Genomic DNA, 24,902 nt, shown 5'->3' with positions numbered 1-24,902 from the left:
GGGGGGGGTGCACAGCTGACATGTGCCGTTACATTACATAACAGCAGCTGGCTGCGGATACAATTGGAGGATGAGAGACCTCTGCCCGCAGCAGCAGCATCTCCATCCGCGGTGTGCCGCATTGCCCCGAGAGACAATAACAAGGGGGGGGGGGGGGGGGGGGGTGCATCATGCATCATTTTGAGATGTTTACCTGCTGCAGAAATAAACAGAGAAATAAAGATGAAGAGTGAGAGAGGAGGAGGAGGAGAGTTTGTTTATTAGTTCTACCTGTCGCTGTCCGGTAGGCGGTGATAACGTGTGTGTGTGTGTGTGTGTGTGTGTGTGTGTGTGAGTGAGTGACGGGCCGGCGGGGGGGGGAGGCGGAGCCGCTCGGACATGAGTAAATGACGTCAGCCCCCGGGTCGCCGAGCAGTGAAACAAACATGGCGACAGAATGGAGCGGGCAGCAGGGTTACATTCTCGCCGTCATTATCTTCCTGTGGAGCGCGGTCGGCGGACGCACGGAGACGGCGGCGGCCGCTGCAGCGGCGTCCGGCGGCAGGAGCGGCGGCGGCGGAGGCGGCGGACAGGTGCTCGGCATGCGGCTGGAGAGGAGCGACAAGCCGTCCGGCACCAATGACGACGGTGTCATCCAGGTGACCGAGGAGAGCACCGTGCAGCTCCGGTTTTACGGGGTGCAGCTCCACTCGGGCACCTGGACGCAGATCCGCTTCACGGAGCTCACGGACGGCGGCGAGGAGGAGGAGGAGGAGGAGGAGGAGGAGGCGGTGGCTGTGGCGGCTGCGAGGGGCGGCAGCGGCATGATGGAGGAACCGGACAGGACCTGCGCCGACTTCACGAAGGACATCAGCGTCGGGACCTTCATGAACGTGAGCGGCCGAGGCACGTCCGGTGTGCTCACCGTGCGCGTTAAGCCGCTCCGCAAGAGCGAGCCGCAGAAGGAGTACGCCCTGTGCACGCGCCACGCCGACGGGAGCAGGTGGGTGCAGCTGGGCGACAGCGACGGCCGGCTGCTGGTGCTGGAGGAGAAGAAGTCCATGCTGCCCATGTGGCTGCAGCTCATCGTCATCTGCTGCCTGCTGGTGCTCTCCGGCATGTTCAGCGGGCTGAACCTGGGCCTGATGGCTCTGGACCCGATGGAGCTGCGCATCGTGCAGAGCTGCGGCACCGACAAGGAGAGGAGCGACGCCCGGAAGATCGAGCCCATCCGCAGCAAAGGGAACTACCTCCTCTGCTCCTTGTTGCTGGGGAACGTCCTGGTGAACACCACCCTCACCATCCTCCTGGACGACATGATCGGGTCCGGTCTGGGCGCCGTGGTGGCCTCCACCATCGGCATCGTGATCTTCGGGGAGATCGTGCCCCAGGCGCTGTGCTCGCGCCACGGCCTGGCGGTGGGCGCCAACACCATCATGGTGACCAAGTTCTTCATGTTCCTCACCTTCCCGGTGTCCTTCCCCGTCAGCAAGCTGCTGGACGTGCTGCTGGGCCAGGAGATCGGCACCGTGTATAACCGGGAGAAGCTGGTGGAGATGCTGAACGTGACGGAGCCCTACAACGACCTGGTGAAGGAGGAGATAAACATGATCCAGGGCGCCCTGGAGCTCCGCACCAAGACCGTGGAGGACGTCATGACGCCGGTGGGCGACTGCTTCATGATCCAGGCGGACGCCGTGCTGGACTTCAACACCATGTCGGTGATCATGGAGAGCGGCTACACGAGGATCCCCGTGTTCGACGACGAGCGCTCCAACATCGTGGACGTCCTGTACGTCAAGGACCTGGCCTTCGTGGACCCGGACGACTGCACCACCCTGAAGACCATCACCAAGTTCTACAACCACCCGGTGCACTTTGTGTTCCACGACACCAAGCTGGACGCCATGCTGGAGGAGTTCAAGAAAGGTGTGTGTGTGTGTGTCATCATGTAACAGCTGTTTCCTGCAGAGAGAAACCAGCTCCTCTCTGGTTTTTGGTTGTTTTAAACCTGCAGCCATCTTTGCATCCACACAAACAACTTCCTGTCCTTCCAATCAGAATCCGTGTGTATCGATCAGATCTATTGACGACTGGAACATCACAGCCTCCATGTTCAACACAACATGTGATGCAACAAACACCCAGAACACATTTCATTCCATCGTGGTCCTGATGAGACAGGAAGCTGTCCTTCATCGCCACCTTCATCCTCCTCATCTCTATGTTTAAAAAGTCTGTGAGTAGTTTTACTAGACACAAGTATACTAATATTTGTGTCTTTACAAACTTGTACTTTACTTTATACTTCTACATCTCAGAGGTACATATTGTACTTTTTACTGTACTACATCTCAGAGGTACATATTGTACTTTTTACTGTACTACATCTCAGAGGTACATATTGTACTTTTTACTACATCTCAGAGGTACATATTGTACTTTTTACTGTACTACATCTCAGAGGTACATATATTGTACTTTTCACTACATCTCAGAGGTACATATTGTACTTTTTACTACATCTCAGAGGTACATATTGTACTTTTCACTGTACTACATCTCAGAGGTACATATTGTACTTTTCACTGTACTACATCTCAGAGGTACATATTGTACTTTTCACTGTACTACATCTCAGAGGTACATATTGTACTTTTTACTACATCTCAGAGGTACATATTGTACTTTTTGCTACATCTCAGAGGTACATATTGTACTTTTTGCTACATCTCAGAGGTACATATTGTACTTTTTACTACATCTCAGAGGTACATATATTGTACTTTTTACTACATCTCAGAGGTACATATTGTACTTTTTACTACATCTCAGAGGTACATATTGTACTTTTCACTGTACTACATCTCAGAGGTACATATTGTACTTTTTACTACATCTCAGAGGTACATATATTGTACTTTTCACTGTACTACATCTCAGAGGTACATATTGTACTTTTTACTACATCTCAGAGGTACATATTGTACTTTTTACTACATCTCAGAGGTAGATATTGTACTTTTTACTACATCTCAGAGGTACATATATTGTACTTTTTACTACATCTCAGAGGTACATATTGTACTTTTCACTGTACTACATCTCAGAGGTACATATTGTACTTTTCACTACATCTCAGAGGTACATATTGTACTTTTTACTGTACTACATCTCAGAGGTACATATTGTACTTTTCACTACATCTCAGAGGTACATATTGTACTTTTTACTGTACTACATCTCAGAGGTACATATATTGTACTTTTCACTACATCTCAGAGGTACATATTGTACTTTTCACTGTACTACATCTCAGAGGTACATATTGTACTTTTCACTGTACTACATCTCAGAGGTACATATTGTACTTTTTACTACATCTCAGAGGTACATATTGTACTTTTTACTACATCTCAGAGGTACATATATTGTACTTTTTACTACATCTCAGAGGTACATATTGTACTTTTTACTACATCTCAGAGGTACATATTGTACTTTTCACTGTACTACATCTCAGAGGTACATATTGTACTTTTTACTGTACTACATCTCAGAGGTACATATTGTACTTTTTACTACATCTCAGAGGTACATATATTGTACTTTTTACTACATCTCAGAGGTACATATTGTACTTTTCACTGTACTACATCTCAGAGGTACATATTATACTTTTTACTGTACTACATCTCAGAGGTACATATTGTACTTTTTACTACATCTCAGAGATACATATTGTACTTTTTACTACATCTCAGAGGTACATATTGTACTTTTTACTACATCTCAGAGGTACATATTGTACTTTTTACTACATCTCAGAGGTACATATATTGTACTTTTTACTACATCTCAGAGGTACATATATTGTACTTTTCACTGTACTACATCTCAGAGGTACATATTGTACTTTTTACTGTACTACATCTCAGAGGTACATATTGTACTTTTTACTACATCTCAGAGATACATATTGTACTTTTTACTACATCTCAGAGGTACATATTGTACTTTTTACTACATCTCAGAGATACATATTGTACTTTTTACTACATCTCAGAGGTACATATTGTACTTTTTACTACATCTCAGAGGTACATATATTGTACTTTTTACTACATCTCAGAGGTACATATTGTACTTTTTACTACATCTCAGAGGTACATATTGTACTTTTCACTGTACTACATCTCAGAGGTACATATTGTACTTTTTACTACATCTCAGAGGTACATATATTGTACTTTTTACTACATCTCAGAGGTACATATTGTACTTTTCACTGTACTACATCTCAGAGGTACATATTGTACTTTTTACTACATCTCAGAGGTACATATTGTACTTTTTACTACATCTCAGAGGTACATATTGTACTTTTTACTACATCTCAGAGGTACATATATTGTACTTTTTACTACATCTCAGAGGTACATATTGTACTTTTCACTGTACTACATCTCAGAGGTACATATTGTACTTTTCACTACATCTCAGAGGTACATATTGTACTTTTTACTGTACTACATCTCAGAGGTACATATTGTACTTTTCACTACATCTCAGAGGTACATATTGTACTTTTTACTGTACTACATCTCAGAGGTACATATATTGTACTTTTCACTACATCTCAGAGGTACATATTGTACTTTTCACTGTACTACATCTCAGAGGTACATATTGTACTTTTCACTGTACTACATCTCAGAGGTACATATTGTACTTTTTACTACATCTCAGAGGTACATATTGTACTTTTTACTACATCTCAGAGGTACATATTGTACTTTTTACTACATCTCAGAGGTACATATATTGTACTTTTTACTACATCTCAGAGGTACATATTGTACTTTTTACTACATCTCAGAGGTACATATTGTACTTTTCACTGTACTACATCTCAGAGGTACATATTGTACTTTTTACTGTACTACATCTCAGAGGTACATATTGTACTTTTTACTACATCTCAGAGGTACATATATTGTACTTTTTACTACATCTCAGAGGTACATATTGTACTTTTCACTGTACTACATCTCAGAGGTACATATTATACTTTTTACTGTACTACATCTCAGAGGTACATATTGTACTTTTTACTACATCTCAGAGATACATATTGTACTTTTTACTACATCTCAGAGGTACATATTGTACTTTTTACTACATCTCAGAGGTACATATTGTACTTTTTACTACATCTCAGAGGTACATATATTGTACTTTTTACTACATCTCAGAGGTACATATATTGTACTTTTCACTGTACTACATCTCAGAGGTACATATTGTACTTTTTACTACATCTCAGAGATACATATTGTACTTTTTACTACATCTCAGAGGTACATATTGTACTTTTTACTACATCTCAGAGATACATATTGTACTTTTTACTACATCTCAGAGGTACATATTGTACTTTTTACTACATCTCAGAGGTACATATTGTACTTTTTACTACATCTCAGAGGTACATATATTGTACTTTTTACTACATCTCAGAGGTACATATATTGTACTTTTCACTGTACTACATCTCAGAGGTACATATTGTACTTTTTACTACATCTCAGAGATACATATTGTACTTTTTACTACATCTCAGAGGTACATATTGTACTTTTTACTACATCTCAGAGATACATATTGTACTTTTTACTACATCTCAGAGATACATATTGTACTTTTTACTACATCTCAGAGGTACATATTGTACTTTTTACTACATCTCAGAGGTACATATTGTACTTTTTACTCTACTCAACATGATGTAAAGTATCCTCACACTACGGTTCTTATATCTTACGACATCATTTTTCATTCGTTGTCCAACTAAAGTTCAGCAAAACGAGTCATTTTCTACTCGTTACATGAAAACAGTCTTTTCAAAATAAACTTCCATCTTCACAAAAAACTGCTGCGTTAGTTTTAACGGTCTCCTCGCTAAGAGACCATGTTTTGCATAAAGTCACCCGCTCGATAGCTCGCTAAACTCTTAGCCTCTGTGAGAGCTGGTGTCCATGTTACCGTTGCTTTTTAACCACATGAACACACGTGTGTGTGTGTGTGTGTGTGTGTGTGTGTGTGTGTGTGTGTGTGTGTGTGTGTGTGTGTGTGTGTGTGTGTGTGTGTGTGTGTGTGTGTGTGTGTGTGTGTGTGTGTGTGTGTGTGCGCGCAGTGGGGAAAAAAAAGTATTTAGTCAGCCACCAATTGTGCAAGTTCTCCCACTTAAAAAGATGAGAGAGGCCTGTAATTTGCATCATAGGTACACAGTACTTCAACTATGAGAGACAGAATGAGAAAAAAAAAAATCCAGAAAATCACATTGTCTGATTTTTAAAGAATTTATTTGCAAATTATGGTGGAAAATAAGTATTTGGTCAATAACAAAAGTTCATCTCAATACTTTGTTATATACCCTTTGTTGGCAATGACAGAGGTCAAACGTTTTCTGTAAGTCTTCACAAGCTTTTCACACACTGTTGCTGGTATTTTGGCCCATTCCTCCATGCAGATCTCCTCTAGAGCAGTGATGTTTTGGGGCTGTCGCTGGGCAACACGGACTTTCAACTCCCTCCACAGATTTTCTATGGGGTTGAGATCTGGAGACTGGCTAGGCCACTCCAGGACCTTAAAATGCTTCTTACGAAGCCACTCCTTCGTTGCCCGGGCGGTGTGTTTGGGATCATTGTCATGCTGAAAGACCCAGCCACGTTTCATCTTCAATGCCCTTGCTGATGGAAGGAGGTTTCCACTCAAAATCTCACGATACATGGCCCCATTCATTCTTTCCTTTACACGGATCAGTCGTCCTGGTCCCCTTGCAGAAAAACAGCCCCAAAGCATGATGTTTCCACCCCCATGCTTCACAGTAGGTATGGTGTTCTTTGGATGCAACTCGGCATTCTTTCTCCTCCAAACACGACGAGTTGAGTTTTTACCAAAAAGTTCTATTTTGGTTTCATCTGACCATATGACATTCTCCCAATCCTCTTCTGGATCATCCAAATGCTCTCTAGCAAACTTCAGACGGGCCTGGACATGTACTGGCTTAAGCAGGGGGACACGTCTGGCACTGCAGGATTTGAGTCCCTGGCAGCGTAGTGTGTTACTGATGGTAGCCTTTGTTACTTTGGTCCCAGCTCTCTGCAGGTCATTCACTAGGTCCCCCCGTGTGGTTCTGGGATTTTTGTTCACCGTTCTTGTGATCATTTTGACCCCACGGGGTGAGATCTTGCGTGGAGCCCCAGATCGAGGGAGACTATCAGTGGTCTTGTATGTCTTCCATTTTCTAATAATTGCTCCCACAGTTGATTTCTTCACACCAAGCTGCTTACCTATTGCAGATTCAGTCTTCCCAGCCTGGTGCAGGTCTACAATTTTGTTTCTGGTGTCCTTTGACAGCTCTTTGGTATTGGCCATAGTGGAGTTTGGAGTGTGACTGTTTGAGGTTGTGGACAGGTGTCTTTTATACTGATAACGAGTTCAAACAGGTGCCATTAATACAGGTAACGAGTGGAGGACAGAGGAGCCTCTTAAAGAAGAAGTTACAGGTCTGTGAGAGCCAGAAATCTTGCTTGTTTGTAGGTGACCAAATACTTATTTTACCGAGGAATTTACCAATTAATTCATTAAAAATCCTACAATGTGATTTCCTGGATTCTTTCCCCCCATTCTGTCTCTCATAGTTGAAGTGTACCTATGATGAACATTACAGGCCTCTCTCATCTTTTTAAGTGGGAGAACTTGCACAATTGGTGGCTGACTAAATACTTTTTTGCCCCACTGTATATATGTGTGTGTGTGTGTGTATATAGTGTATGTGTATATATATTTATATACAATTTAGCGAGCGGGTTACTTTATGCAGGAATTTCAAAGGCAAAGGACAAAGATCAGGCCGGAGGGGATATCAACATTTTCCTCTGAAATATTATAAAATGACAAAGTAAAAAGGAAAACTTTAATACGACTAAACTAATATAAAATATATAAACTAAATGAATAAACTAAAGAGCTAGCCATCCCCAGCTGAAGGCAGCAATCGTTATTATTCCAGCTTGAGCTCCAACATCCCGTCAACACATCTGGATGTTATCTGGCCTCACATAACGATGCATGAAGTTCTGCGTGTTCATGTCGGGATGTTGCATCACAGCCGGGCGGTGTTTCATTGATTGGCTGCTCAGAGCTTCATCTGTTCATCCTCCGTCAGCGCTGCAGCTTCAGTCACAGCGCAGCAGCTAATCAGTGCAATCCGCTGCTGATGGGATCACACTGTGCACGTTCAGGCGCACCGGATTAGTGCGGGAAATCTCAGCGCTGTTATCCACACCTCGGAAAAACAAAGCCGGGCGTCGCAACAATGAAGCAGCGGCTCAGCTTGTGAAGATGATGATGATGATGATGATGATGATGATGAAGCTATTTCAAGATGTCAGATGTTTTCTGTAAACACGACACGTTAAACTTTATGTTATTCTGTATTTTAATATAACTATTAGTGGCTATTTATAGCGCTGGTATTATCATTAATTCATCACAAATCAGATAATCTATCACTGTTGTTTCAGACGTCACAGAGGTGATGAATTATGTATTAATATCTGGAGCCTGAATCCCAGCAGCAGACGGAGTTATTGATCCTGTAAATGTTTAGAGTTCAGCTCCGGACGCTGCCAAATAAATCACAACCATCGATCCTGGAGAACGTCACACGTCTGCATGTGATCTGTGTGAGAGGAACACTTCACAGTGTTTGTTTGTGTGCACGACCGTCACTTATACATCATTAAAGTACCAGAAACTCCCCTTTAAAGTCAAGCAGTCTGATGGTTTTTATCTTCTAGTTATTATTTCTTTTCATCCCATCGTCGATAAAATCTTCTGAAACACCGATGTGGCATCTTAAAATGTCTCGTTTCAGTCCGACCAACAGTCTAAAACCCCAAAAACATTCAGTTTAATAACATTTATGAGAAAGAAAACCACTTTAGAAGCTGGATGATTTGGCATTTTGGTTTGAAAAATGACAATTAAGCGATTTATGAAAATAGTTTGAGATTAGTTTTACTTTAACTTGACGTGAAGTCACTGATGTGACCTCTGACCTTCCTGTGATGATGATGATGAAGATGCAGGCCTGGTTTTGTGTTTGTGATGTTTTATGATGACTCAGAGACGCTTCCTCCGCTCTGATTGGTTGAATCATCATCGCTGCTAAAGAAAGACTTTGTTTACAAACAACGATAATGAAGCAGTGTGGATTCTTTTCTTCATTAATTATCACAATGTAATAAAAAAGAACAGATATGAGTATCGTTAAAATCCTAACGACAACCGTCACTATTGTTGACGACTTGGCGACTTTTGGAGCGAGTGCTGCTTTCATTGGAACTCTGCTGGTTTCTCAATATTACCAACATGTCCGTTAAACTAGTAGAATGCTCTCAGTACGAGAGTTCAGGTTTCCTCCAGGTGTGTCTCTTTCTCCCCAACAAAGAAACGTTGACTTATTCATCTCGTATCGTGCTGAACTTTAGTGGATCATAATTTATCGGGTGTGGAATTAGTCTGAAGATGCTCCGCTTCAAAATGAGACCAAACTTGTCTCTGGATGTTAGTTCTAATGGGACTGTTGAGCGTTAAGAGGAGTGAGGAGTCAGTAAATGTGTTAAAAGGATCTTGAGTGAACATCGATACTGATGAGTCCAGTAGTTTGTGAGATAAGCTGTTTTAAAGAGCTTCCTGTGTTAAAGCTGCATTCTCTCTAGTGTCCACCAGGGGGCGACTCCTCTGGTTGTATAGAAGTCTATGAGAAAATGACTCTACTTCTCTCTTGATTTATTACCTCAGTAAACATTGTAAACATGAGTTTATGGTCTCAATCTCTAGTTTCAAGTCTTCTTCAATACAGCATGATGTTCATTTAGTACATTATGGTCCATTTAGAGTCAAACAGACCATAAAGCAGGGGATGCTTTAGGGCGGGGCTACACAGTGATTGACAGGTCTCTACCAGAGACGTACTGCTGCTGCTCCTGGTGTTTCCATCCTCCTGTTCACAGTCTTTACTGGTGAAGTTAGTGAACATGAGTCTGTTTTTAATGAGGAGAGGATTAATCCGCTCTCCCTCCTCTTTATCTCTGCTTTGGCAGCTCCTCCAGCTCTTTTCTCTGCAAAGCTCTTAGTCCAGTCTGGAGCTAAATGAAGGCGTCAGTCTGTCCTCCATAATAAAACCCACCAACAGATCAAACAGCAGCCTCCGAAATACAGAAAGAAACAACAACACGTTTCATTGAGCTGAATGTGTGTTTGAAGGCTGCACTCTAAAGCTGACGGCTCAGTTTGTGTGAATGTAAAACCGTCCATTCATCCTGTTAGTAACCTCCTCTCTCTTCCTCTCTCTGACTCTCTCCCTCCCTCTCTCTCTGACTCTCTCCCTCCCTCTCTCTCTGACTCTCTCCCTCCCTCCCTCTCTCTCTGACTCTCTCCCTCCCTCTCTCTCTGACTCTCTCCCTCCCTCCCTCTCTCTCTGACTCTCTCCCTCCCTCTCTCTCTCTCTGACTCCCTCCCTCCCTCTCTGACTCTCTCCCTCCCTCTCTCTCTGACTCTCTCCCTCTCTCTCTCTCCCTCTCTCTCTGACTCTCTCCCTCCCTCTCTCTCTCCCTCCCTCTCTCTCTCCCTCTCTCTCTGACTCTCTCCCTCCCTCTCTCTCTCTGACTCTCTCCCTCCCTCTCTCTCTCTCCCTCTCTCTCTGACTCTCTCCCTCCCTCTCTCTCTCTCTGACTCTCTCCCTCCCTCTCTCTCTCCCTCTCTCCCTCTCCCTCTCTCTCTCTCTCTCTCTCTCTCTCTCTCTGACTCTCTGCAGGTAAGTCCCACCTGGCCATCGTCCAGAAGGTGAACAACGAGGGGGAGGGGGATCCGTTCTACGAGGTGCTGGGATTGGTCACCTTAGAGGACGTCATTGAGGAGATCATCAAGTCGGAGATCCTGGATGAGTCTGACCTTTACAGTGAGTCAGCAGATGCAGACGTCACGCACACGCACACACGCACACACACACACACACACACATACACACACACACACTTGACGGTAAACACTCCTGACATCATGCAAAAAGAGAAGCTGGAGTTTTCTTTCATCGTGCGTTTCTGCACAATTTACACGCAGCAGCACAACAATATTTACACAATAAGACTTTTTGATAATAATCATCAGTAATGTGGACAGAATGTGTGAAAAGGAAAATAAAAGAAGGCAGAGGCAGCCTTTAAAACCAGGAAAAGACTAAACTTCTGCCACATTATGATATCTCAATATTAATATAATATTCAGGGTTTTACGGTCGGTGCAACATATGTCATGAACTTCTCTCTGCAGCCGACAACAGGAACAGGAAGAAGGTCGACCCCAACAAGAACAAACCCGACTTCTCGGCCTTCAAGCAGGACGGAGACAGCAAAGTGAAGATCTCTCCTCAGCTCATGCTGGCGGCGCATCGCTTCCTGGCGACAGGTGAGCTGTGATGTCACGACACGTGATGTCACGACACGTGACCTCGGTGTGAAGCTCTGGTGCAGATCGTCTCTTGTGTTTAGGTTTATATCATGTTTTAATGTTTAATTCACAAATGTAATCAATACAAGCAGCACAACTCTCCAGGCAGTAACACACAATATATATTAATTATGTTTAGTTTATTCAACTCGGAATAAACTAATAAAACCACAGAGTGCACGGCTTCAACCCCAAAGTAATCATATAAACATTTAAATACACATTTTAGAATTAATTACAAAATCCAAATATTTGTAATATTATTATTATTATTTTTTTTGTTATGTGTCTCTCCCCCCCCCCCCCCCCCCCCAGAGGTGAGTCTGTTCAGCCCGTTCCAGATCAAAGAGAAGGTCTTGTTGAGGGTCCTCAGACATCCGGACGTCATCCAGGAACTCAAGTTCAACGACAGCGACAAACGCTCAGCGCAGCACTTCCTGTATCAGAGAGGGAAAGCTGTCGACTACTTCATCCTCGTACTGCAGGTACACACACACACACACACACTCATACACACACACACACACTCATACACACACACACACACAATATAACATCATAATACACGATACAGAATAATTAAAAGAAAGTATTTAAAGCCTCAAAGACACATCGATGAATAAACATGAGGATGTAATGAAACATGTCCTGAAGATGATGCCGATCAATAAGTGATGATCAGTAGAAGCGTTGATCAGAGCGCCGGCTGGTGCAGCGCGTCACCACGAGGTGAGATTACAGGACAACAGTTTAACGTGTCGGTGCGTCAGTCTGCAGCAGGATTAACTCACGAGGAGCTGAACTCACGAACCCTTTAAGACTCCCGACTTAAGACGAGTAACTGGATTTCATGTTAACTCTTTCACCAGGCAGAGATACACTAATACTCCACTGATATTAAATCATACATCTCATACTTGTTGAGATTGATCATCTTTAGATTAAGTGTGTTTTTGTTTGTTAAACGTCTCGTAGAGAGCTGAAGTGATGACGTGTTTATGTAAACAGGAAGTCATCACCACTGGTTCCCTCCACAAACAGCCAATCAGATTCTTCTGTTTATATTCTGGATTATTACAGTAAATAATCTCCGTGTCAAACAAACGTTTATGATTCTTCCATGTTTAGTGTGAATCGTTTCAGTGTTTTTAATTCTGTCAGTTATTTTGATTATTGATTCTTCTACCAGTTATTTTATGACATAATCAACGAATCGTTTGATCTCATGTCAGGAAATAATGGAAAGTTAAAATCTCCTTAAACCCAAAGTGACTCAGAAACTAATTATTTAGTGAAATATCTCTTTTGTCTTCTTTGTCTTAGAGAAGCTGCAATAAATTAATATTTGGTATTTTCCCTTTAAAAACATGACTTCAATGGTTAAATATCATAATAGTTGCACTTAAATCAGCTAATTGTATATAATTGTAACATTTTTTAATAGTAGATATTGTCTATAATATTCAGCAGATTGTTGTTCTGAGGAACAAATGAAACGTCTCATTAAAGCTGCTGACAAACATTAATTACAACATAAATAATAATAATAACATGAGAGGAGCTGTTGTTTTGTGTCGGGGGGGCTTCTGTCTCTGCACCACCGTCACCAGTAGATCCTCTTATATAAGGGGGGGGGGGGGGGGGGCAGGCAATCAGATGAGAGGAGGAGGAGGAGAAATCTCATCAACGTAGAGGAAGACCTTCATCAACGTATCAAACAATCAGTTTATTTATTTAACATCTTTCAAACTAATTCAAGTTCAAAGTGTTTTATGAACACACGACGATGAACTCACTGTGTGTTGGAGGCTTTGTTCTTCAACACCTGAGGTGTGGATGAAGTGACTGCAGACACTCAGCGTAACCTGAACACAGCTGCTCCTGTTCCACCACGCAGCTCTCTGTATGTGTGTGTGTGTGTGTGTGTGTGTGTGTGTGTGTGTGTGAGGTAAAGAGGCACCTGAAGCTGGATGTAATATTTATAGGACGTCAGAGTGTTTCTGTTACCGGCCACAGGAGACGATCACTCCTGGATTTTGCACAGCAGAGCTTCCTGACTGACACACACACACACACACACACACACACACACACACACACACACACACACACGAGTGTAATACACACTGTAAGATAATGTGCTTATTAAACAAAATGTCCTGTGTGTGTGTGTGTGTTTCAGGGGAGAGTGGAGGTGGAAGCCGGAAATGAAAACATGAAGTTTGAAAGCGGGCCGTTCTCTTACTACGGAGTGATGGCTCTGAGCTCACCGTCACTGGGTGAGACAACACACACACACACACACACACACACACACACACACACACACACACACACACACACACACACACACACACACTGCCCCGTCACAAATAAGTCTCATGTCATTAAAACAAGATATTTTGTTTTATTGTCATCATACTACATAACAGTTGTAGTACTGCATTCAAAATACTGCTACAAATACTACAAGTAAAAGTCTCCACATGTCTCCTCCTCTTCCTCCTCTTCCTCTTCCTCTTCCTCCTCCTCCTTCTCTTCTTCCTCTGCCTCCTCTTCCTCTTCCCCCTCTTCTTCCTCCTCCTCCTCCGCCTCCTCTTCCTCTTCCCCCTCTTCCTCCTCCTCCTCTTCCTCCTCCTCCTCTTCCTCCTCCTCTTCCTCTTCCCCCTCTTCCTCCTCCTCTTCCTCTTCCCCCTCTTCCTCCTCCTCCTCCTCTTCCTCCCCCTCCTCTTCCTCTCTATCTGCTGATAAACTGCTGTGTGTACTTCATGTGTGTATTTTGTATTTTGTGTGTTTTTGTGTCTGATGTAAAAGTCACGTGACTCATTTCTCATCAGCTGTTCACTGTTTAACATTACATGTTAATAATTAACGTTAACGTATAAACCAGAACATTTTAAACAGTTTAACCAGCAGAGAGCACTGCCGGCTTCATCTCCATCCACACAACGGGTCATTATGTTCGATGTACGAGTATTGTACTGGTAATTTACTGTGTTTTTGTACTATTGATTTGAATAAATAGTGATTTAAGTTGAGTTTATCAGAATCAGATTTATTGATTTAAACATGTGACTCATAAAATAACATGTGACTCATAAAATAACTCTTATCAAAGATGTTTCTCTATGTTTTGATTTTATAATAAAAGCTGAATATTGATTATTTAAAACTTTAAAACGTTGTAATCTACGGCCGTGTTTAGAGCACCGGGAGGTTTACTTCCTGTACCGTTTATTCACATAGTTAAACTCATATTACAACATTTAAATAAGTACGAAGATGTTTAGTCACAGAATGTTTGTGTCGACTTTCTTTGTAATTAATCGTTTTTATTCCAACCAATCAGCTCACAGGCTCATTACCTCTTCTTCTGTGGTCGAAGGAAATAAAACCCTAAAGAGAATAAATACAAAACAAATAAACCAACTCCTCTTTCTCTGTCTCCTCCTCCCTTTCCTCTTCCTCCTCCTCTTCCTCCTCCTCTCTCAGCCGTCACCCCTCCTCTCTCCCCATCAGTGGCGTCTCCCCCTCCACGACGCCTCTCTCTTAAGAGGTTTTCTCTGTTCTCTCGTTTCCCAGGTAAACACTCGCATGGGCCAGAGGGGGGAGGGAGGGAGGGAAGGAAGGAGGGAAGGAGGGAAGGAAGGAGGGAGGGAAGGAAGGAGGGAAGGAGGGAAGGAAGGAGGGCGTCCTCTTTACGCCTCTTCACCATTTTCCCCTCTTTTCCATCATCTTCAGATCCTTGATCCAGCAAGTCCAGACCCCAAATACATAAAGTTTAGTTTATAGTTTCATCTTTTTCTCTTATTTGAAGAAACGCATTTTTACATTTAAATGAACTCGAGACCAGATTGTAAATCTTAAAAAAACACAAAATAAGCACAAATATTTTCTGGTTCCAGCTCCTCTAATGTGATGTTTTCTCTCTTTTATAGCATTTAACATTTTAACATGTTGTAGTTTTTAACTGTTAGTTCAACAAAACAAGCAATTTAAAGACAATACCTTGAGATCTGGGAAATTGTAATTGATTATTTTCCACTGCGTGGATTACATTTTATATGTAAAGTTATATTTTAGGGCTCTAATGACAACTTTAATCCAAGTCCTCCAATGAACATTTGACACGTCCACGTGTGCAGAAAACGTTTTTATAATAAAAAGATGGAAGGAAAATATCTGGAATAGTGAAAAATAGAGTTCTTTAAATTGTTTGTTTTAAACGAACATCTACGGAAGCCCTGAGAGGGAAGTGAGAAACAGAAAGTCTTCTCTGAGGAGTTTTCTCTCCTGTGTTTATGACTGAAGAACAAGTGATTAAAATACATTTTTTATGAGTTTTAATTCTCCATGAACTCTAAACAGAAGTTACATACGTTGTGTGTTAACAAGTTGTTCAAATTCAAACTCACCATGAAGAAAACATGAATGCTTTGAGTTAAATGTAGACTATGAGCTGGTGGTGCACGTCACCCTCTTGTGGCTGAATTGAGTATTACAACAACAAAGCAAACAAGATAAATAATGGAGTAATCTAGAAAAATGATCCTGGCAAAACATTAAATGGAAAACAAGATTTTGTTTTCTCACTTTCCTCTCTGTAAACAAAAGTAAAAACCAACAGATATTTAATTGAAGTAACAGATTAAAGTATTTCTTACATCTGAAACATTGCACCAGATCATTTTCTTGCTTGTTAAACAACTTTTAATCAATTATAAAATCATTTCTCGATTGACTTTCTGTTGACTTAATTGATTAATTGTCTGATTGATTCAGTGCTACAATAGATGTATTTATTGTAGAAGTTAACGTGATCGATCGGATCAATAACTCAGATTATCACAGCGTGAGGAGAGAAACTTGCTGGATGAGGAGCACCACGTCCTCCCCTTTAACCACTGATCTGTGGTCAGATGTTATTCATAACTCCTGTGACGTTATATCAACAAGAAGAGTCGGCTAATCTGACCGTAGACCTCTGGTTAAAGGAATAGTTTCACATTTTTACAAATATGCTCATTTGCTTTCTTTTTGAGTTGGATGAGAAGATGGAAAAAAACTCACATCTGTCATTTAAAATGATGAAGCTAGCACAGCAGCTAGTTAGCTTATCTTAGCATAAAGACTGGAAACAGCTATCATGGCTCTGTCCAATTGTGATATATGTATAATCTGTATAGAGACACTAAGTCCCGCCCCGAAAACTATGTGACCTTAGAAAGAAATAGGTACGGAAGTCAAGAGACAAAAATGTATTTGATCCCGTTTGAGTTGTGTCATGAACTAGACATATGATGTTTGTCAATTCAAAAGATATTTTTGAACAACAAGAAAGCTGCGTTTTGTCGTAAAACTGTAAGATAACGATAACTGTAAGATGTCCGTGGAACGTAGCTAAGTTAGCTTGCGAGCTAGCAAACCAAGCTAACGGCCGTGTTGGTGACGTACGTTTTTCAAAAGAAATTAAGTTCAAACTGTTGACAAACTGCAACTTTCTTGACGTGTAAAATTAATTCTTATATTGACACAAACATTAATTAAAACAGGATCAAAAAATGATTTGTCTCTCACCGTTGACTACCGTACATATTTTTCCCCAAATAAGGTCACATGGGGGTCACCGGAAGGGGCGGGGCTTCACCTCTCAAGAACCCAAGATATACCGTGTTAGTCTGTGAGCTTCAGAGGTGCGTTACCTTCAGACAGAGCCAGGCTAGCAGTTTCCCCCCATTTCCATTATTTATGCTAAGCTAAGCTAATGAGCTGTAGCACCAAAGTTTGATAACAATCTTCTCCTCTAACTCTCGGAGGAGGGGGGAAGAAAACAAATAATGTTGAACTCTTCCTTTGATCATCACCGACGCTTTACGTCACCCTCCATGACATCACTAAACCCAGCCAATGAGAGCGCTTCCTCCTGTCGTAGCCCAAAAAGAAAAGCTCAAACGATGCACTCCGCCTCATCGCTCATCGTTTGTCGCATTCTTTAAGTAACAAACACTCTCATCTCTTCTGGCGTTCACATTAAAACGTGTTTTGTGTTCATGATGTCGTCATTTTAACGTCTATTTGTTTTCTGCTTCTGTTCATGTGTTTGTTGTTGTTGTTGTTGTTGTTTTGTTGCTTTCTTTGCCTTCTCGCCCTCTCGCTCACACTCTTCCCCCCCACACCAGAGTTTCGTTCTCCGTCTCACGCTGGGAATCTCAACCGCTCGGCGTCTCTGAGCTGCACTGAGCGCGCTCCAGAAAACGTCTCCGTCGGCGGGAGCATCACTCAGATCCCGGGAACCCCGTTCCAGTACATACCGGACTTCTGCGTACGAGCTCTCACGGACCTGCAGTTTGTCAAGGTGAGTACCGGTCAGACAACTGAGTATTTTTTATTATTTTGTCAAAGTTACAGTGAGGAACTTCTGTCAGACCCTGCTGCAGTAAAATGAGAGGTTTTCTAAAGGTCTGGTGCTCAGAAACACTACCGCTGTAGTCCACAGGGGGCGACAGAACCAACACATTATGAAAGTTCCTCATAGTAACTTTAAGTAACTAGTAATTATATCTGTCAAATAAATGTAGTGGAGTAAAAAGTACAACTTTTCCCTCATTGTTTCATTGTATTATAATATATATTGTTGGACCTGTTTTATGTCTTATAGTAGATAGTAACCCACCCACCTCGACTGGAGAGTGCTTTGAGTCAACTCCTGTTGTTTTTAAACTTGCTGCATTAATAAAATGTCTGGACTTGTCTCGTGCAAAAGCATTACAGTAATCGATTCTGGAAGTTGTGACTTTAAGCATGAACGAGGATATTTACTGTTAAAAAAAGATCAAAAAGTCGGTTCTATACTTGTCTGTTCTGTGCTGCTCAGATCACTCGTCCTCAGTACCAGAACGGTCTCCTGGCGTCCCGGCTGGACAGCACTCCTCAGTCTCCAGAGGGCAGTCGCACTCGCCTGGACACGTCCGTCTCTTTGCCCCCCGTGACGCCACCGGGGACCCGAGCTCCGCTGCCGCTGGCCTCGCCTCCTGCAAAGCGCCTGCCGTCTAAAATTCAGCCGCCACCACTGCCGCCGGCGAGCAGCCGCGCCGCTCCTCCCACCTCCACGTCCACCTGCAGACCGAGCCAGTCGCTCCCCCAAACCACGCCCCCTCCGTGCAACCACACCCCTTTTGCCCAGCCCCCTCCGTCCTCCGTGAGCCTGACTGCGTGCACCTTTAACCCTCCTCCGCCCTCCTCCATCTCCCCGAAGCCCCAGCTGTCGCCGCCCTCCCCCGGTCCGTTAGAGACCACCACTCTGCTCAGTGAGCAGCAGAACTGTGTGGGCCCCCGCAGGCCCAGCCACACCCAGGCACACGCCCACACCAACATCGGTCACACACACACTGAAAGCACCATATAACGTAAAACAAGCCCCTGAGGGGGAACTAAACTACCCATGCACTCACTCACTCACTCGCACTACTTCCTGTTTGCTCGTTGTCTCCTGAACTTGCTGAGGATCAGCACCTCATGTGTATTTTGTAAACAGAGATCCTCTTCTAACCCGTCCTGCATGACCCCCCCCCCCCCCCCCCCCCCGAGACTCCACAAAATATCCATAATAGACTACAAAGATGGCCGAGGGAACGCGAGTGAGTACGAGTGGAAACGTAGACGGGGTTTTGTGTTTGTAGAGGATCAGTTCACCGGGTTTGTTCAGGTTTTTAGAGATTTCTGCCTCCAGCTCAGTGAAAGATGAACTTAACAGCAACGTGTTTCTGTGGATCATCTGCAGACCTCCAGGCTTCAAAGGAGCCTCCTTACATCCAGAATAACTGGGACATCGTTTCGGGAAAGACTCAATCAAAAAGCATTTCCTCTAAGAAATCAGCATTAATGTGTCCAAGCTGTTTGTTTTGACCTGCGTACTTATTTGGTCAGAATTGTTCCTTTTCTTACTTAAGTTCATGTCTGATCTCCGGGTCTGCGTGTGTCAGAGTAGCTCTTATTACTGCGTAAGTGCCTGAAAACCAAACAAACATGGACGCCGTCGTTCAATATCAATAAACCAACAAATACGTCCAAAAAGCCACAAAAACTACATTAAGCTGCTTTTCATTTCAGAGGCAGGAATCTCAAAAGCTCCGTTCATAAAACTATTTGCCAGTTTGTTTGTTTTTCTGTGATTTATGTGAACTGAACCTTTACGTCATCGCCGGCGTGACAAAAACAGAAAACTCACGTTTCCACCACGCGGTGCGTCCAGATCAGTGCTGGAGAAGATCTTCTTATTTATTTATTTACTTTTCCAAAGAGTGAAACTTCCAAAAACTATAAAGTTTATTTTCAAAAAGTAGGATTTTATTTACGGAGCGGCAGTTTGTTTAAGTGTTCTTTGGAGGCGAGGCGACTTTTATTGAGGCAGTTTTCTAGATTCTTGGATTTATTTGACCGACTTCGAGGCGTCCATCGGTTTCTGTTGGTTTCTGTTGAGCTTGAAACTCATCGAGACTCTTGAAACGTCTTGTCTGTTTATTTATGTCAAAGTTAGAGTATTACAGTTACATACTCCACAAAGAAACGGCACACAGAGAGTTTATTTAACAACTCCAGCAGCTTTCTATGAAGCCTGAATATGACTTTCTGTCTCTCTCTTTAGTTTAACTCCTAACATTAAATGAATAACAGCAACAAGCACTCTGATTGGCTGAAAACATAACAGCTGGCCAATCAGATCCCACGCAGTTATTTCAAATAAATTATAATTAATTATATTTAAATATAAGCAAACACAAAATGTAAACTGTTCATCTTTAAGTGGGACACAAATAAATTGTGAGATTTAATATAATGTGCACGCTTAAAACTACATTTAATAACAAAAACTACACATTTTAACAAATATCTTTTAAATTAATTATTGTTCCATTTTGAGACAGAATATGGGAATAGAACCATTAATATGTAAATTTAATCTTTTTTTTTATTATTATTATTTTAGGCTATTAATGCACAACGGATTAGTCATATCTTTATTAACAAACTATAATTCAAGTGCTAATTGTTTTTTACACACAAACAGAAATGAGTTGAAACCGATGGCGTCCTGACAAGTAGAAATAAATTCATGCGAAGGAAAATAATCCTCAATAATCTGAGTTACACGCGAGTACGAAACACACGGCTCCTTTAAGTTGATGTTGGTGACGTGAAGGTGTCTTCAGGCCTGCCTCTTGACCAATAAGACAATATATGTTTCAAATGATTTCATTTCTAAGAGTGATGCTATTATGAGTATTTATTTTCTGTTATATTAAATTATATATATAGAGAGAGAGAGATATTTAATTAGTTGTTTTATATTTTAGAGATTTATTTATGTTTTGCCTTCGTTGGTTCTTGAAGCTGAAGGACAAGCTGCAGACTTCAGACTCTGAATGTTCCTCTCTGTGAACACCAGCTCCGTCCTGAAGCTGCATCTTTAGTTTAAACACTGTGTTCACGGCTGATGATGTCAAAGACTCTGGGCTGTCTATTTATTTGCTGTATGTTTGAACACACAGACGTGGGTTCACTTTGACATGAAGTTCACATAACGAGTAGTTTAACGCTCAGTGTTTTTAGTAGCAAATCCAGATTTCTACATATTTTGTGCACATGACTCTAATCACAGAGACTGAGATAATAACTGATATTAAAACAATATTATGGAGCCATGGGAGCGGATAGTATTCAGAGAGAAAGACTGGAATATTCTCTGAGAATATTAAGTCAAAGATTTAGTTTTCTTGTGACAGGAACCTCATCGATCCACCTCGTGTTTTATGCAGTTGTTGGGATTTAGTGAATTTCAGGTTTTTTTTCATACTTTTCTTTTAAATTGACCTCAAAAACGTTTTGAATATTCAAGACTTTTCATGCAAATTTGTGATTTTTTAAATTTGCATTTTTTTCTCTAAATATTAACCCTTTTCCCCGGCTCCCTGATTTATTTATGTATTACCTACAATGGTACTAAGCCGTCGTAGATAAAATACTTATTCCACACTTATATCTGTCCGTTAAAGTTACAGCCTCAAAGAAGTTGTGTTGGCGCTTGTGATTTGCCAGCGACACCCTTTCATCATTGACTGAGCAGATATTTATTTAAATCAGCCAGGACACTGTTAGCTTAGCTTAGCTTAAAGACTGGAAACAGCTAGCATGGCTCTCTCCAGAGTTCAAACTTGTGACTTAATATTTAATGGACAGATGTGAGAGTGGAATTCTTCTCAACTCTCAGCAAGAAAGCGTATCTTTAACTTGTGTTTCACACGTGTGTGTGTTAACCTTTGAGCTCGCGGTTAAGCCCGAGGTTAAGGATTGACTCGTGAATACTGGAAACACTCGCAGCACAACGACTTCAAGAGATTTAATGGACAACAAACATTCCACTGCATGTCTTCACACTAGTGGTGTTAACCCTGTCGGGGCTAAAAAAAACCTCACGTTGGCTTCCTGTAACTGGACAATTGTGTGTGTGTGTGTGTGTGTGTGTGTGTGTGTGTGTGTGTGTGTGTGTGTGTGTGTGAATGGCACTCAAAACCAATGTGAAGTAGATTTGATTGTGTCTGTAAATGAAGCTATTCGACCGTGTTCAGAGCAGACGAGGGTTGGAGGACGTTCGGTTGTGTTCCGGTGGAGATGAAGAGAGATTTAGATGAAGACGACTGCAGCAGCTCAGATGTTGAAGCTGCTAGCTTGTAATCTACATATTTATTTATTTTTCCCACATATGCAGTGACACTGAAACAATTTGAAGTGACTGTGAAGATAAATTATTTTGTTGATGATATAGTGATTTATTTAAAGAAATGACTGTTGTATAAGCTAGCACTGGTTTGAACACTTTAAACATGTGGGTCACGTAGCTTAGCTATGAAAACATGAATATTCAAAAGCATTTGAGGTAATTTAAAGGTACAAAGGAGGTTTATGTTTTAAACCCAGAAAAAATATGTCGCCATTGAATGTTTTTGCAAACCACCGAATATGATGAATGTCCAGAATAATATAATCTGAACAGAAATCCGTTTCACATCAGCCACGCTGGTAAAAAACGCACAATGCTGTTGTGAGTTGAGAGGAAATGAAAAATGTGTTTCTAATCCTTTTAGATCACATCCCCGGGCGTATTGTTCCCCTGTTTAACAATATATGCAATGTATTTATTTGTATTTTTTATATCAAAATCCAATCATCTTTTCTTCCCCAAAAAAAACTAAATATAAATAATTGTGCTCGTACCAAACAACTACAACCAATAACACCCATAACGTGGTCGTCTCCGGATACGACGGTCTGAAAAATGTTTTGTGTTTAAACAATAATCCACCAACTTAATGAAATAACTGTAACAGTACTACAGCACATATACAACAACAGAATATCTCACATAATGTTATGTAATAAGCAATGTTGCGTAAAACAACGTTAAGTAAAAGTAAACTTTTGGTTTCACACGCGACATTAACATCGGTCTCCTGGGTGAAAGTCCCGGGTTTGTTTCTTATAATCATTTTCATACCACGTAACTTTCAATAACGGTAATAACGTATCCGCGGTTTGCAGAAACGTACAATGGCAGCATCTTTACTGGCGACTGGGCTGTTTCTTACCTTGAGGTCTTAAAGATTTCAACATCTAGTTTCCAGACCTTTTGTTACTTCAGTTGTTGTGCTCAGTTGTACCCCGGTGGTCCCCCTACCAGGTGAATCCGGCAATATAGAAGATCGGCACTCTGTGAAAACCGTAGTTATAATTCAGCAGGACCGTCCAGTTCACTGACCTTAGAGGAGAAACCTGCTCAATAAATAGAAATATAGAGTCGACATAGCCTTAAGAGAAGTTAGACCTGCCTGCTGGTTCATAGGTCTCATGTAGCAATAGGTCTCATACTGGTTTCCAGTGAAGCCACTGGTTGGCTGTGTGATACCAGTTTGTGCACTGGGAAATGTGCAAACAATTGTTCTACTTATTAATGTTGTATTTATTGTAAACGTTGTATTTATTGTTCTTTTTTTGGGGGGGTTATAGGCACCTGAGGGTGTGGTTCTGTGAAACGGGCTTCCAGCTGTGAAACACAGCTTTAAACACTGTGTTCAGCTCCCTGACTGCTGTGTGTGTGTGTGTGATGTTACTGTAAATACTACTGTACATGAAGAGATGGACATTGAAAAAATAACTGAAAGAGATGTTGAAAATAGCTCTATTTATAATGAGAGATGTTATTTCATTTACTTCCATTGTTTTGTTAGGCATTAAATAGCAATAAACGTTGCACAGAGTTGACCTCAAACAATCATTTACTCATATATCTTTCTTGTCGTTAGACGTGATAACCAAAGCTTTCTTTTCTTTCAGCCTCCTGTAGCTCCCTCTGTGTCTCCTCTCCTCCCACGCTTCCTTTTCACTTTTCCTCATCCCTTTTTCTCCCTGCCTCTTATCTCCACTCCTCTCCCGCCGTTTAATAATATTGAAATTCCTGCAGCTTTGACTGCCGGTCTGAATCTGCTAAGCCGTTTTTAATGTTCAGACCTTTCTCTTTTTTCTCTGTCATGGGACTCGAGTGGGGCTTATCAGCAACTCCTGTCGTGTTGTTTTTAGCCCTGCAGCGGTGTGATGATTAGACCTGTACGAAGGTTAAAGAGTTTCTGGCGCAGGCTTCTCAGCCCAGTGAGCTTTTTCCACACGATGTATCATTCACACGTGGATTGTTTTGAGTCGTTTCGGGTTTCATGCATGTGGAGCGATGCAGAAAGAGTGAAGGGCCCCACATGTTTTTTGCATGTTATTATTTGCACGCAGAGAGATCGGGCCGTGTTTTTTAAGAGTTGCAGTGCAGACATGAGATAATTCAAGCCTCTGAAAAACACAAATATTTAACTATTTATAACTATTATACAGAGGTAAAGTTATCTTCCCTTTTCATTTCCCCAGAGTACGTAAAGCAGATACCTGTTTGGCATGTTTTAATATTCAGACAAGGCTGTGTGTTTGACTTGGGTGTGAGTTTTTTATTTATTGCAATGACTGAGCAAAGATGGAGGAGCACTTCCAAACATGGATAGTGGAACTTAAAAGCAATGTGTACATACTGTTTTATAAGTAGCCCGCTGTAAGGCATTCAAAGAAAATCTATGAGGTTAATAAACCTGAGATATATTTCTCTACAGAAAATCTGTCTCTTGTTTGATTCAAGGTTTCTTTGGATTGCTGGATTTTCTTTTTTGCCTGCAGGATTTGTTCATTTCACGCTAACTGATGTGAGAGATGTTTACAGGACATGTGGGAGGATCCTCAAATTCTGTTATCAAAAG

General features: G+C 41.7%; 1 protein-coding gene across 1 annotated transcript; it reads left to right on the top strand.

The window, feature by feature from the left end:
• The first annotated feature begins 386 nt into the window (after positions 1-386).
• Positions 387-18,964, top strand: LOC142952497 (metal transporter CNNM4). The gene is made up of 8 exons (XM_076094287.1): positions 387-1,908; positions 10,868-11,011; positions 11,383-11,517; positions 11,875-12,044; positions 13,742-13,838; positions 15,052-15,141; positions 17,739-17,914; positions 18,434-18,964. The coding sequence occupies exons 1-8, from the start codon at positions 387-389 to the stop codon at positions 18,962-18,964; spliced, it is 2,865 nt and encodes a 954-aa protein (XP_075950402.1).
• The last annotated feature ends 5,938 nt before the right edge of the window (positions 18,965-24,902 follow it).

Source organism: Anarhichas minor, unplaced genomic scaffold (assembly GCF_050575085.1).
Source record: "Anarhichas minor isolate MPS153535 unplaced genomic scaffold, ASM5057508v1 ptg000002l, whole genome shotgun sequence".
In the NCBI taxonomy this organism is placed as follows: domain Eukaryota; kingdom Metazoa; phylum Chordata; class Actinopteri; order Perciformes; family Anarhichadidae; genus Anarhichas; species Anarhichas minor.
This window is presented reverse-complemented; position numbering and strand designations above follow the sequence as displayed.